Below are 14933 nucleotides of genomic sequence, written 5' to 3'. Positions count from 1 at the left end.
ACTGAGAGCTGCTCATGCCACCACTGGTAAACGTCTCTCTCCCCTCAATGAATAGGGCTGTTCGTTTAAGTCACCTTTTTCAGGACAAAGACTTCTTCAAGAATGTGAGAGAGCTACAAACTGTACCCAGAAAAACTGCATATAATTTTGCTTATATTTCAAAGGAATTCACAGGTTCCCTGAAACCTATTGAGGGATCCTCAATTAAGAACACTGTCTTGACAGAAAAGGACAAAATTCTGAAAAGCAGTTATCCGTCAATTAAAAATTGAAGGATATCAGTCCTTCAATTTAAAACTGAATCTTTTAAAAAAAGAACACTTTCTTTTGATCATTTCTCATTTTAGAAGGCTTTTGCTTTTTTTCCTGAGTACAGATATTCTCATAGTGTCTTCAGTTAAACGTAAACCTTATAATCCTGTAAAAATATAAACCCTCTTACCCTAAAGTGAAAATTTTACAGACCTGTGCTACTAAAAATGTGGTGGACCCCAGGCCTGCGTGAGTCTGCGGACTACTTGCTGCTGATATGTGTCAGCGGGGTTTTTTGGTTTGTTTTTGATGTAGCAAAACTTTCTTGAAGGAAGCAGTCAGCTAGATTTATATTGATCACAGGCATCTTATCTCATTGCAGAAATGAGATAAATGGTTACATAGATACAAGTGGATTACATAAAAGCATAAAAAATACATGTTTTACTACATAAAGTGGATCCCATCAGCCTAAAACAGAAGTGGTTTCCAGTTGTTGTTCTGTTTTCAGGTTGAAGCAATTTGTTAGTCCTGTTGTTGTAGGAAAAGTGTTCCCTCTTCACTAGACCCCAAGATTCTCCCTTCATCTAAAGTTAGAGTTGCTTTGGAATTCCCCGGTGCTCCAGTGGTTAGGACTTGGCACTTTCACTGCCGTGGCCCAGGTTTAATCCCTCGTTGGGAGCCTTAGAATAAATGAATGAATGAATTGAAGCGCACTCCCATAAATAATCTCACACACACACACAGACACACACACACACACACACAAATAGAATTAGAGCTGCTCTTTTCCCCGCCATCCAAATCTGGGCCTGATAGCTCTGCTGTCTCCTGCATCGTCCTCTGTCCCCGTCGCGCAGGCTGCTCGCCGTCTGCTCAGCCTTCGGCCCCGCATTTCAGGCAGCCAGTGCTCCCTGCTCACGGGTCCTCTCTGGCTGGCCTGGCCTTAGTCTGTTTGTCTCTGGTGGTGGTATTGCTACTTTGGCCATCGCATCGCTTTAGCCCGTGGCCTAGCTGTCTCTTTCCTGACCTGCTGCAGCGCACCTTGTTGTATTTATGGTGGCATTTTCTAGCCACTTGGTCCTCTTTCCTCTGATTCCAAAGCATTTATGAAGCCCATTTTTATATTGTAATTGTTGCTGGTTCTAGCAAAAGACAGTAAACTTTGGAGACAAAATTTGAAATGAAGAGAGTCTTTAAAAGAAACATAGCCAGTTCTGTTTTTATTAAAGTAGAAAAATGTCTCATACCCTCTTTTTCGTTTGTAGCTGTTTTCAAAGAATTTATATCTAGAAAGATGGGAAGTTTTTAATTGCCGTGGAAAGGGAAGCAGACCGAAAGAGAGAAGCTCTTTCATGAGATTTAGTTTACTTTAGAATCAGTTAACTTTCAACTCTGATTTGACCTCTCCCCTTTTTCAGTCATTGTTGCCCTTTGATCCCAGCAGATTGTTTGGCTGGCAGTCTGCCAACACATTGGCTATAGGAGGTAAGTCATTATGTATTCTTCTTGCTTTAGAAGCGTTTCAGCAGTGTTGACAGTAGAGGATCATTTATGTAAAGCCAATCTAGCTTTCTCATACTTTCTATCTTAAAAATAGAAACGTAAAAAAACTGGCGTGCCTTTCTGTAATTGAAGTATAGCTGATTTGCAACATCATGTTAGTTTCAGGTGTACAGCACTATGATCCAGCTATATACTCTTTTTCAGATTCTTGTCCCTTGTAGGTCATCACAGAATATTCAGCGTGGCGCCCTGTGCTATGCAGCAGGCCATTGTTGGTTCTCGGTTTTACTTGTCGTAGTATGTATGTGTTACTCCAGCCCGATTCGCCCCCTCCCTGCCCGCCTCCCTGTTGGTGACTGTAAGTGTGCTTTCAATGTGTCAGTCTCTTTCTGTTTTGTAAATAAGTTCGTTTGTAGCATTTTTTTAGATTCCACATCTAAGCGATATGCTATTTGTCTTTGTCTGGCTATATCACTTAGTGTGATAGCCTCTAGGTCCACCCATGTTGCCGCTGCAGATGGCGTCATTTCATTATTTTCATGGCTGAGTAGGATTCTGTTGTACATATATACGTGTGTGTACATATATACATATATATATCTCACATCTTCCATTATGTGTGTGTATATGTATATATACACACACACATTTTCTGTTGTGTGAGAGTGTGTGTCTGTGTGTGTCTGTGTCTGTGTGTGTCTGTGTGTGTGTGTGTGTGGCGTCGTCTTTATCCGGCCACTGTTGATGGACATGAGGGTTGCCTCCCTGTTGGAAATGGTGCTGCTGCAGTGGGCGTCGGTGCCTGATCATGCTGTGTTCGTTCTCTGCAGACACATGCCCAGGAGTGGGGTTACTGGATCTTGTGGTAACTCTGAGTTTAGTTTTCTTCAGTAACCTCCGTACCGTTCTGCATGGTGGTTGTTCCAGTTTACATTCTCACCAACTGTGTAGGAGGGTTCCTTTTTCTCCACACTCTCTCTAGCATTTATTATTTGATGATGGCCTTTCTGACCAGAGTGACTTGATAGCTCACTGGAGTTGTAATGGGAAACATTTTGTAGAAAACTGAATTGAAAACATACTTTGAGTTCAAAGTCATGAGGTCACTAGTGCTGTACTTGCTGGGAAATGTAATACAGACTTTCTGCTTAAACTTCTCCCTTTCCAGAAATCCTTGTTCACTTGCAATATACTATTAATATCATAAAGGTAAAAGCGTAGGTGTTTCCAACATCAGACAGGTCTTGGCTCTGCCATGCGACAGCTGCGTGGCCTTGGGCAACTGGTCTCCCTCGTCAGTCCCCGTGAAATAGGACCAGTGACAGCGCCGCCCTCGCACGCCACGAGGCGCGCTTCAGAGCTCCTAGATGGTGGGCACCAGGTGTGCGCACACTGCCGTCCTCTCTAGGCCGTAAACGTTTCCCTCATTTTTTGTGTGCCATCCCTTAGCTCTGCTTTTTCTGTTTCTTTTTCGCTTACTCATTGTGAGTTAGCTTTCAATATCACATTGCCTGTGGTGCCTCTGCCTGTATTACTGTAAAGTAGGATTCAAATCTGTACTTTTCACATAATACCTACCCTATAAATAGTTACTGATGTACCTAAAATGCATTTTCTGACATGTCAGGTTTGTGAGTTCTAATTTCGGTGTACTGGATTTACCTGGTGCCCAGCACAGCGCTGGGCCTGAGGGAGACATTCAGCTGGTATTCGCTCAGTGCAGGATGAGGTAGTGTTACTGCATTTTCAAGTGAAAATGTTCATTCTGATCTCAGTGAGGTTCCTGGAGAGTAGGCAGAATCCCCTGTGCGGGTTCCGGTGGCTCCAGCTCCACCCGTTAGCCGGAGTCCTGACATCCTGGCGAGTGTGGAGCACTCGACCAGGAGCACTAGGGGAGCTAGGAGGGAGCTGAAGGCCTGTTCCCTGCCTTGTTCTTAGAAGTTTAAAACATTTTTGAAGAAATAAAGCACAAATTAAATGAAATAATTCTTATGAAGGTGTAATACAGATGGTTTAAATTGGAGGGTTGTATCTAACTAGAATGCGTGCTTCTCTTTTCATACGGTGTCACCACGGAAAGTGACCGTAAGGCGACTGCATGGTAATTTGGCTCTTGCAGCAGGTCAGAGAAAACTTTCCCTTATACAAAACCTCCATACTGGCCCCCCAAACCACTAAAAAATTCAGGGTCTTATTTGAATAAAAACCCAAGTTTGGGGACTTCCCTTGTGGTTCAGTGGTTAAGACTCCACACTTGAGCTGGAAGAGGCACAGGTTCAATCCCTAGTCAGGGAACTAAGATCCCTTAGATAGATTCATTTGGCTCTATGTGCACTCTGTAAATGATGAATGAATGAATGAATGAATGAATGAATGAATGGTTCTACATGCAATCTTAAGTTACCAAAATCAGTCTGCTCTTACAAAGAATACAGGTAAGACGTGACAGTTTTTTAATCTCGAGGGAGGTGTAATTTTAAGGAATAGCTTTGTAAAATGATGGGCTCCTCTAAAGTCTTCAAATCCTTTTTTAATTAAGAGCCTAGTCAGAATGTAAAAATTTCTTTGGAATTGCATGGGAGGATACAGTTTTACTTCAGCTTTGAACTATGAAAATAAGAGCAGATGCACTGTTTTCCAGAAATGGTTCCTTACAGTTCAAAATATTTTATCTCCTTTTTAAAATAGGTCTTTAGTGGTTAAGAAGCAATTAAAGATTAGGGCTTGATAGGAACAATTATTTCATATGAACTTTCCACATCCACATATCTTTTGACTTCATATTTCTCTAAAAAGAGAAAAAATGTTTTTTCTGCCTTTTCCATGGGCGCAGAGGAACTTTGAAACACTCTCTGCTGGTCTTAGAAAGATGGTATAATGTAGATAATAAGGTGCTCATGAATACAACAACAGAAACAAAAGTAGCTATAATAAAAGATTATTAGGGTGTTAATGTGGAGAAAAGAATATTCTTCTCAGTATTGGAAAAGGTACAATGCATTGGTCTTGGTGAATAGAGGATTCGTATAAATATGATACGAAGGCGTTCACTGTGTAATGAGCTGTGTGAATGAATTGAAAAGCTCTGTTTGCTGATCATTAACAGATTTTGTAGTTAAAGGGTTATTGCCAATGTGAACTTAAAGAATCATCAAATACAGAATTACAGCATCTAAGATAAGAAGTTCAATAGGTTTACAACATAATGTATAGGTTTTTATGTGGCTTCTGAGGCACACATTTTTGTGTAAAATGAGGGCTACTGCTCCACATTAAAATAAAATTATTACATTTTGGTGGTTCAGAGTGATACACAGTGGTACAAAATGATGATAGCGACCAGGTTTCTTTCACCGTTGCCAACTTAAGTTTTCCACATGCCGATCTGAAGTTAATCATGGTGAGGTGCAGAGGATTAACGTTGCTTCACTTTCCCCCAGATGCAGCGAGTCAGCTCCCACATTTCTCTAGCCCTGACCTGGTTGGTAAATACGCTGTAGTAGAGCGTCTGAATTATGCTTATTATTTACGTCATGGGCGGCCGTCATTTGCGTTTGGTACTTTCCTGGTTCAGGAATTAACCAAGAGCAAGACCCCCAAGCAGCTGTGAGTATTTAAAACATAATTGATACTCTTAAAAGCATATTTGTGTATTTTTATACATGCGTTTATAAAAACCTACTGGAAACATACCACAGTTGGTCATTTTATTTTTCATTTGTACTTTTCTGTATACCCTAGGATTCTCGCACTTAATCTTACTTTGTGAATAGGAAAAAGATTACAATATATTTTTAAATATCATAAATATATCCTAGAATCATGTCTTTAAAAATTGAACCAGGAGCTTGCCTAATGTTAGCAGTTTCAAAGAGGGAATTCTATAAGATGTCAATTCTGCATTTAAGATCTTGGTCTTTTATAATTCACTTTTGTGAAGAACAGAATTGGGAGGAGTATTTGATATAATCAGCAGCTAAATACAGATTTAGTATGTTGGTTTCTTTTATAGGTAACTAATGCATCTTTATGGTAAAATATTCAAGTAAATCAGAAGGGTGAAAAATGAAAAAGTTTTATCTCTCAGCTTCAATTCTATTGTACATAGTAAAAATAAGCATGGTTAATTTCTTGTGTATCTTTCCTTTGAATTTTTCTATTCATATAAAAGAACATATATGAGTCCTTTAAAATGCATGAGCTTTATGATGTCACACTTTAGGTGCCATTAATTTTCTTGGTAGTTTGTGTACATGCTTACAATGAATAAGATCACAGGTTGACAGTCTTTCATAAATTCTATTCCATGTTCCCCCCTGAATGAAGTTGGAAGCAAAAATTACTTGGACTATGAATAGGTGTTTTAGGAAAAGGTGAAATATAAAGGGTTAGGGAGCTGTGGAGCCAGAAGACAGCTGAAAGCTCCCAAGAACCTGAATGGATGGAACAAGGAGTGGAAAAAAGCGGGGGCAGGGGGGGGAGGGAGTCACGCAGTCACCGGTGCATCGGGTATCACTGATGCAGTTGCATCTGCTTTTCCTGGTGAGAAAAAAGTTTCACGTGCTGATGTGATTTTTGATTCCTTTCTTTCTCAGGATCCAGCAAGTAGGCAGTGAAGCCTATGGTTTAGGGCTCTCCTGCTTCCATATGTCTTCAATAGGAGCCGCCTGTGTGTGCTTCTTAGAATTGCTTGGTCTCGACAGCCTCAAGCTCAGAGTTGATATGAAAGTGGCCAATATAATTTTGAACTACAAGTGTGGAAGTGAAGATGCTCGGTACGACTCTATCAGAGAGTCTCTAGGTATAGCACCTTTATGTCGTTTGTTTTGTTTAAAGGACAAGGGACAAATAGGTCTAAAGCATTGAATTGTGAGTGGTTGGGGAACAGTTATCTTCTGTTTCATCCTTTTTCTGCAGAATGTTTGTACTTTATCTCATTTCTTTGGGCCTTTAATGGGTTTCTGAAATGTCTCTGGGCCACACTTTCCTGGAAGAAGTGCCCAGTCCCTGGAATCCCCTGGCAGCCCAGTGGTTGGGGCTGGATTTCCCTGCAGTGGCCCAGGGCTGATCCCTGTGTGAGGAGCTAAGATCCTGCACACCTTGCCTTGTGGCCAACAAAGAGGCAGTGCCCAGTTCCTGGCCGTGCTTTTCTCTTGACCGTGTTGTGTTGTTTAAATTTCTTACAGCTGAAAAGCTGTCTAAACTTGCTGTGGGGGAGAGGGCAGCCACAGAAGAGTTGCTTGTTCTCTTAGAAGAAGGCATGTGGACCGGCATGCAGCAGCAGGAAGCACAGAGGTGTGTGAGCTGCAGCCCCCGCCTCTCTCTCAGGAGACTGGGCCGTTCAGTCTGCATTTGCCTAGTGTTTCTTCTCTCAGATGCTTTTGCCAGTCCCCCTAGACCTTATCTTCTTCCTCATGTAGCATATTTTAATGCATCTTGCCATCAGTGAAAGGAGAAGGAAAGTGATGATTCCTTCTTTAGAGAGGGTTCCCGAGAGCTGGAGGGGAGCTTTGCCTTTCCCAGGGCCCTGCTGGTCTGAGACGTCTCCACTGTTAACATGTCAGAATCGGGTGCAGGATGGGTCTCACAAAATTTGACTTTAAGTGATGTCCTTGATTTTTTTTTTCTTGCTAATATATATCAACTGATAATGGAAGGTGAGGTGACCATCTTTCCACAAAATCCCCTCTTTACACGTTGATGTCATGTTTCCTCTCTGCTGTCCACTGGAGCTGACCCTGCCACCCCAGCCTGGGTGCACCCTCCTCCTGTCCCTCCCGTCACTGAGCGTGTGCTCAGCAGGTACCCTCCCCTTAGCGAGGAAGTCCAGGTGCCTGTCAGGCCTCCCTCTGACACTCTGAAGGGAGTCATGCAAGAGAATTAGGCACTCAGGTTCTCGAGGGACTGTTTTCTCAGTTCTCCTGAAGACGCTACATTGCATAGCTGGTTTGACAGACGCTTGGTTGGTACTGGCGTGGGGGCCGGGGGCGGGGCGGGGGGGGGGGAGGAATTTTGCCAGTATGCTGAGAAAGCTGTTGTGCATTATGGATGAAAGTTCTTTTTTCAAAGCCTTCTAGTAAATATTTGGTGTTTGTTGAAAGGCATTTTAGAGAATATATTGTAGTTAAATTTATTTTTTGCTAAGTTTCCAGTTTAAAGCTGTATTTTAACAAGTTCTTTCCCTCTTACCCCCATATCCACTCCCAATTACAAGGTTATCCAGTGGACCCAGCAGCCAGTGGGCGTTAGTGGCGCAGTTCTGCAGGCTCCACAATATGAAGCCAAGCACATCTTACCTTAGAGAGTGTGCCAGAGCAAATGATTGGTTACAGTTTATTATCCACAGCCAGCTCCATAGTCACCACCCAGAGGAGGTAAGCCACCGGTTGCTCCTGGTTATTAAAGAAGAGGAAATTGGAGTACTTGTCAGAAGACAGTGTTCTTTCTGCCGTATATCATAAGCTTTTGTTTGCTGTGGTGGCTATTTTTACTGAGATTTCTGTGGGTTGGCTTCAGACAAAGGACTAGTCATCACTACTAAAGAGCTGAAGAAGAGTTTGTGTGACTCTAGATTGAATCTGGAAACTCACTCAGACATAACAAATGACTTTAAAATTGTGTGGTCACTTCTGATATACGGCGGTCACTTCTGACAGTTCGGGGTGAGAACGAGCAAGTCTGCCTCTTTGTCCGACGTTTTTAGCTGCAGCTGAAATTGGAATTTGGTTGTCTTATTTGATCATCATCTAACATGCTTTTTAGGTGAAATATCTTCTCCAGCATTTCAGCCCTGTTCTTCAGGACCACTTAAGACTGGCTTTTGAGAACTTGCCCTCAGTGTCCAACTCCAGAATGGACAGTGACCAAGTCTGCAGCACGTCCTCCCAGGAACTCCAGAGACACAAAGAAGAGACGACGAATTTCTTTCAGCTTCTGCTTCAGTGTTCAGAGGTGCCAGGCTCCTGGTGCTGGCTGCTGAGAGAAGCAGTGAGACAAAAGGCCCCAGTCCTTAGTGTCCTGGCCTCGTGTCTCCAGGTGAGACTCTCAAAAAGCCTAAATTAAGGACTCAGAGGGCTGGAGAAAACGCTGAAAGGAGACAGAGAAGGCTGGCGTCAGGGAGGCTGCGAGGCAAGGGCAGTGAGGCGCCAGCGTGGGCTTACAGGTCACTGACACCTGTGCTCCTCCCGCTTAGGCCCCGGGCCATCTCGTGCACTTCGCTGTGGCTTAATGTTCAGTAACTTAAGCGGTCAGAGCCTCGACTCCGGGCTGGCAGTCACAGAGAAGGGTGCCTTGGTGGGCCGACCTCCTCTGTGTCTTGAGCAGGACGGGGGACGCTCGGAACGGTCCCTTGGTCAGCAGGTCTGTGGAGGACAGGCCTGTTTTCTTACACATAGTGCTTCCCTGACCCCCACATAGAGCCCCTCAGGCTTTTGGCCTTCTGGTCTACTCTTAACTCCGCAGGGCAGCTTATAATAGTCCCTTGGTTGTTCATTAGAGTTTGTTTCATGTCGGAAGGCTTTTCAAGTCATCTTAACCAATGTAGTGAGGTGACTTGTTCTCAGCCGGGAATACCCATCTGTGGTTGTAGCGTTGCTGGAAGCTCCCTCAGGCAGGCAGTCCGTGCCTAGTCATCCCTTGCTCTGAAGAGTTTTCTCCGCTGGCAGGATGCCAGTGCTGTCTCTTGCCTCTGTGTCTGGATCATCGCCTCTGTCGAGCCCCGCGTTGCCGCTGAAGCAGGGGGACCCCTCCATGACTCAGTGGAGGGCCACATCTGGGGCCTGGAGGACCTCTCTGTCATCTGGAGGACATTGCTGACAAGGCAGAAGATCAGGACTCTGATCAGAGGCTTCCAGCTTTTCTTCAAGGTGACGTTGGTTCATTGCTCTCCTCAGTTTAAAGGCCTTACTCCAGGATATCCGCCGTTGGCTTTTTCGGTTAGTCCTGTCCTTGGGTGATTTTTTTTTTTTCCAAGCCAAAAATAGATAATGATACTAGAACTATCACTTATTTAGCAAAGTGCTTTCTATGTATCGTTTTAGTTGATTCTTACAATAATCCTGTGTAAAGTAGTTTTTATAAGGATGTTATGAAGTGATATTATCCTCATTTTAAAGAGTGATATACCAAGGCTCACAGAGCTTAAGAAATATGCCCAGGGTCTCAAAATGCTTTAGTAAATTGTTTACTTATGGTTCAGATCCATACTCTCTAATTCAAAAACTCCTATCCTCTGAACAGAACGCTCCCATCGAAGTGATGGAAGTGTGTTGGCTGATGCCACAGACAGGCGGTAGTTAGCAGGTCAGTGGAGGGCCACGGGGTCTTGGCGGCACCCGCGGAGCATCCGCTGCTCGTGTGTGGTGGACCAGGCACAGGACAGGCAGAAAATGGGCTGCTGAGTAGGTGTGCCTGGCCTGAGGTCTTTTTTCCGAAGGAAATATAAATTTAATTTCTGTTCTTTTTAACATAGATGATGTCACTTTACTATGAAGCTTTGTTAACAGTTTTGTTTTACTATAACCTCTCTTGTATTGGCATTATTCATTGAGAAAACAGTATTAAATTTCAGGATTTTGTAACTTCATTCAAACTCTTCCTCAAAGGATTCCCCACTCCTCTTGATGATGGAGATATATGAACTCTGTATGTTCTTCAAGAATTATAAGGAGGCTGAAGCTAAACTTGTGGAGTTCCAGCAGAGCCTTGAAACTGTAAGTTGGAATTACAGTAATCTTTCTCACTGACCTGAAATTGACTACAGTGGCCTCTTGTCTGCTCAGAGTCAGGATATGACAACAGTTGAATAGCTATTAACGTGGCCTGATTCATACTGGACCCTTCGTACCGCTCTAGAGATGGAGCGGCAGGACAGGAGTCGCAGTGGCCTTGCTTCTAGCACATCCGTTGCCGTGGATGACATGGAGGGTTCATCCAGTGTGCTGATGACCTCTGATCAGGATCCTGACGCTGTAGCCAACCTCAGTGGAAAAGGAATTAATGGTGGCTGCTGTGGATGCTACAGAGGAATGTGGTGGTTACATGGGACGTGTTTTGCCAATCCAAAACCAACTTTGAGTGTGAAGGGGATTTAATACTGCTTTTGTTCACTATGACAGAAAATAATGGCTTTTTCCATCAGTACTCGTGGTTTCTGTCCAAATGATGCTGAACCTTACATTAATTTCAGGCTTTACCTATTCCGGTGCTTGTTTCGGGCCTGTTCAGCATGTGGAACTGAATGACCCTGTGGAAAACAGAGGAGCTTAGAAAAAGGAAAAGAAATACGCCTACTCCTGCTTGGGGTTTCAGCACTCTTGCCCTCTGTCCTGAAAGAGCTCTGTGATCAATGAGACAAAACCATACACTGATTTTATCCAACAAGTATATCACGACGGAATCTTAGTATAAGATTTTCCTGCCAATCACATTCATCTTAACTATAGTGAAACTTTTTTAAAGTTTTATTATTTGAAAATATTGAATCAGTTATTCAAATACCCCTGAGGCTCCTAAATTATGGAAAATAGAGGCATTCATTTCCTTGGCCTGTCCCTGCCCATGACTGGAGCCACACCAGGCCATTCTTTTTTTTCCTAATTAACTGTGAGAAAACGCATCTAGCATCTCCCATTCTAACTGATTGTAAGTGTGCAGTTCAGTGGCACTATCCACATTCACATCATTGTACAGCCATCACAACCGTCCATCCCTGTAGTTTTTTTCACCTTGTAAAACAAATTTTATAGCCATTAAGCAATAATTCCTCGGTCTCCCCTACCACTGGCCCCTGCCAGTCACCATTCTGCTTGCTGTTGTCACGATTTTGACTGAGTCCCTCGTGGCAATGGAGTCACCCAGTCCTTTCCTTCTTGTGACTTGCTTATTTCACTAAACGTAACATCCTCTGATAGCCTCAAGATCTGTCTGTGCTGTAGCGTGTGTCAGAATGTCCGTCCTTTTCGGTGCTAAGTAATACTCCGTTGTGTCTACATACCAGTCTGTTCATCTGTCAGCAGACGTTTGGGAGCGTCTGTTGTAACTGTTGCAGACGATGCTGCCATGACCGTGCTGCACAGATGTCGCGAGGCTTTGCTTTCAGTTCGTTTGGGTTTCTGCCTAGACGTGTGCTTGCTGGATGGTAGTGGCGGTTCTGTTGTTGATGTTTTGAGAAACTGCCCTGCTATTTCCAATGGCAGCCGTACCGCTGCCACCGCAGCACACAGGCTTCCAGCTTTCCACATCCTCTTAAACACTTGATGGTTTCTGTTTTTTTGATAGTCGTCCTCCTAAGTGGTGTGAGAATGATATCTCATTGGATTTTTGACTTGCATTTCCCTAACGATTAGTGATGCTGAACATCTTTTCATGAGCTTATTGGGCACTTAGATATTTTCTTGGAAGAAACATCTATTCAAGTCCTGTGCCCATTTTTTAATTCAGTTGTGTTTTGGTTGTTGAGTTTTAGGAGTTCCACATATTCTGATATTGATCCCATATCATACGTAATGATGTGCAGATATGTTCTCCCTTTCTGTGGGCAGCCTTTCTACTCTGTTGGCAGTGTCTGTTGATGCACAAAGTTGCTTGAATTTTCATGAAGTCCGATTTGCATGTTTTGTGGGGGTTTTTTGCTACCTGTGCATGTGGTGTCTTAGCCAAGAAATTATTGCCAAACCCAGTGTTGTGAAGCTCTTCTGTTTTCTTCTAAGAGTTAGAATTTTTTAGACGTTACATATTTAGGTCCTTGGTCTGTTTTGAGTTAATTTTTGTGTATGTTGTTAGGTAAGGGTCCAGCTTCATTGTTTGGCTTGTGGATATCCAGCTTTCCTAACACCTTTTGTTGAAAAGACTGTTCTTTCCTCATTAAATGGTCTTGGCACCCTTGGCAAATATAACTGGACCGTGTGTGTGAGGGCTTATTTCTGGACTTTGCATTTGAGATCATTGGCCTGCATGTCTTGTCTTTGGCTATTTCGGTTAGTGTAGTAGTCTTGTAGTACGTTTTGAAATCGAGAAGAGTGCTCTCGGTTTTTTTAAGTTTTTTTTCATGATTGTTTGGGCTATTCAGGGTCCCTTGAGATTACATATAATTTTAGAATTTTCTGTTAAAAAAAATGTCATGGGGATCTTGATAGGAATTGCATTGAATTTGTAGATTCGGGGATAGTAATGATATTTTAACCATAGTAGACCTTCAGTTTATAACCATAGAATGTATTTCCATTTATTTATGTCTTTAATTACTTTCAGTGGTGTTTTGTAGTTTTCATTGTACAGATCTCTTACCTCATTGTTTAAGTTTAATTCCTGAGTACTGTTATTCTTTATTTTTGGCTGTGCCATGTGGCATGTGGGATCTTAGTTCTCTGACAAGGGATTGGACCCACACCCTCTACGGTGGAAATCCTAACCACTGGACCAGAAGGGAAGCCCTACTTTTGATGCTATTGGAAATGGAAGCATTTTATAATTTCCTTTTCAGATTGCTCATTATTTGTATATAGAAATGCAGTTGATTTTTTGGTGTTGACTTCATATCCTGCGACTTTGCTCATTTACTATTAAGTTTTATGGTAGTATCTTTAGGATTTTCAATGTAAGATCATACCTGCAAACAGAGATAGTTTTGTTTCTTCTTGTGTGCCTTTTATTTCCTTCTTGCCTAAACACTCTGGCTAGGCTTATCGAAATGTGTTGAATCAGTTCAGTTCAGTCGCTCAGCCGTGTCCGACTCTTTGCAACCCCGTGAATTGCAGCACGCCAGGCCTCCCTGTCCATCACCATCTCCCGGAGTTCACTCAGACTCACGTCCATCGAGTCCGTGATGCCATCCAGCCATCTCATCCTCTGTCGTCCCCTTCTCCTCCTGCCCCCAATCCCTCCCAGCATCAGAGTCTTCTCCAGTCAGTCAACTCTTCTCATGAGGTGGCCAAAGGACTGGAGCTTCAGCTTTAGCATCAGTCCTTCCAAGGAAATCCCAGGGCTGATCTCCTTCCGAATGGACTGGTTGGATCTCCTTGCAGTCCAAGGGACGCTCAAGAGTCTTCTCCAACACCACAGTTCAAAAGCATCAGTTCTTTGGCTCTCAGCCTTCTTCACAGTCCAACTCTCACATCCATACATGACCACTGGAAAAACCATAGCCTTGACTAGACGGACCTTAGTCGGCAAAGGAATGTCTCTGCTTTTGAATATGCTATCTAGGTTGGTCATAACTTTTCTTCCAAGGAGTCTTGTAACTTCATGGCTGTGTTGAACAGAAGGGGTGAAAGCAGGCGCCTTCGTCTTGTTCCTGATCTTAGGGGAATGCTCGGTCTTGCACCGCTGAGTCTGATGTTCGTTTCAGGTTTTTCACGTGATGTTTTTTTTTTAGTTGTCTTCATGTGTTTCTGGTTGTGCTAGGTCCTCGGTGCTGCATGTGAGCTTTCTCTAGTTGCGGACAGCAGGGGCTGCTGTCTAGCTGCGGTGTGTGGCTTCTCCTTGCAGGGGACAGGCTCTGGGGCGCACGGGCTTAGTTGCTCTGTGGCGTGTGGGATCTTCCTGGACCAGGGATGGGACCTGTGTCTCTTGCTTTGGCGAGCAGATTCTCAGCCACTGGGCCACCGGGGAAGCCTCGCGGGAGGCCCTATTATGTGGAGGGAGCTCCCTCCTGTGCCTGGTTGGCTGAGAGCTCTCTTGCCGTGCTGTTCTGTTTTTGTCAGATGCCTTTTCCGCATCAGTTGAGATGATCATGTGCTTTTTTTTCCTTCATTCTGTTTGAAAACTGTGATGTGTACATTGAATTTTGTACGTTGAACCATTCTTGCACTCCAGAAATAAATTCCATTTGGCTGTGGTATGCAGTCCTTTTAATATGCTGCTGAATTCATTTTGCCAGGCTTGTATTAAAGATTTTTGCATCGTTGTTTATAAGGGAGATGGGTCTGTAGTTTTCTTTCAGTGTCTTTATGTCTTTGGTATCAAGTCTATGCTGGTTTCATAGAGTAAGTTGAGAAGTGTTTTCTCTAGTTTTGGGGGAAAGTCTGAGGAGGATTGGTGTCAATTCTTCTTTAAACGTTTGGTAGAATTCTCCACTAAACCCATCAGGGCCATGACTTTGCTTTGTTAGAAATTGGTTTTGGTTGGGAGTTTTGACTACTGATTAAATCTTACTAGGAGATTTGGTCAGATTGTCT

The 14933-nt window shown here is 43.3% G+C and overlaps 1 protein-coding gene across 4 annotated transcripts in view; it reads left to right on the top strand.

Annotated features, from left to right (window-relative positions):
* SPG11 (SPG11 vesicle trafficking associated, spatacsin) overlaps positions 1-14933 on the top strand; it is a 79789-nt gene that overhangs the window by 32471 nt on the left and 32385 nt on the right. For 2 of the 4 annotated variants that reach the window (XM_069597329.1, XM_069597330.1), the window contains exons 20-27: positions 1674-1740; positions 5199-5364; positions 6354-6559; positions 6945-7053; positions 7973-8132; positions 8521-8793; positions 9423-9623; positions 10362-10469. In XM_069597329.1, the coding sequence (XP_069453430.1) occupies positions 1674-1740; positions 5199-5364; positions 6354-6559; positions 6945-7053; positions 7973-8132; positions 8521-8793; positions 9423-9623; positions 10362-10469 (1290 nt within the window). Of the gene's footprint in view, positions 1-1673; positions 1741-5198; positions 5365-6353; positions 6560-6944; positions 7054-7972; positions 8133-8520; positions 8794-9422; positions 9693-10361; positions 10470-14933 lie in introns of all 4 variants that reach the window. The other 2 variants (XM_069597331.1, XM_069597332.1) reach the window with 1 other exon arrangement.

The sequence above is a fragment of the Ovis canadensis genome, chromosome 7, assembly GCF_042477335.2.
Source record: "Ovis canadensis isolate MfBH-ARS-UI-01 breed Bighorn chromosome 7, ARS-UI_OviCan_v2, whole genome shotgun sequence".
Lineage (NCBI taxonomy): Eukaryota > Metazoa > Chordata > Mammalia > Artiodactyla > Bovidae > Ovis > Ovis canadensis.
The sequence above is the reverse complement of the archived record's forward strand: the minus strand, read 5'-3'. Positions and strand labels throughout refer to the sequence as shown.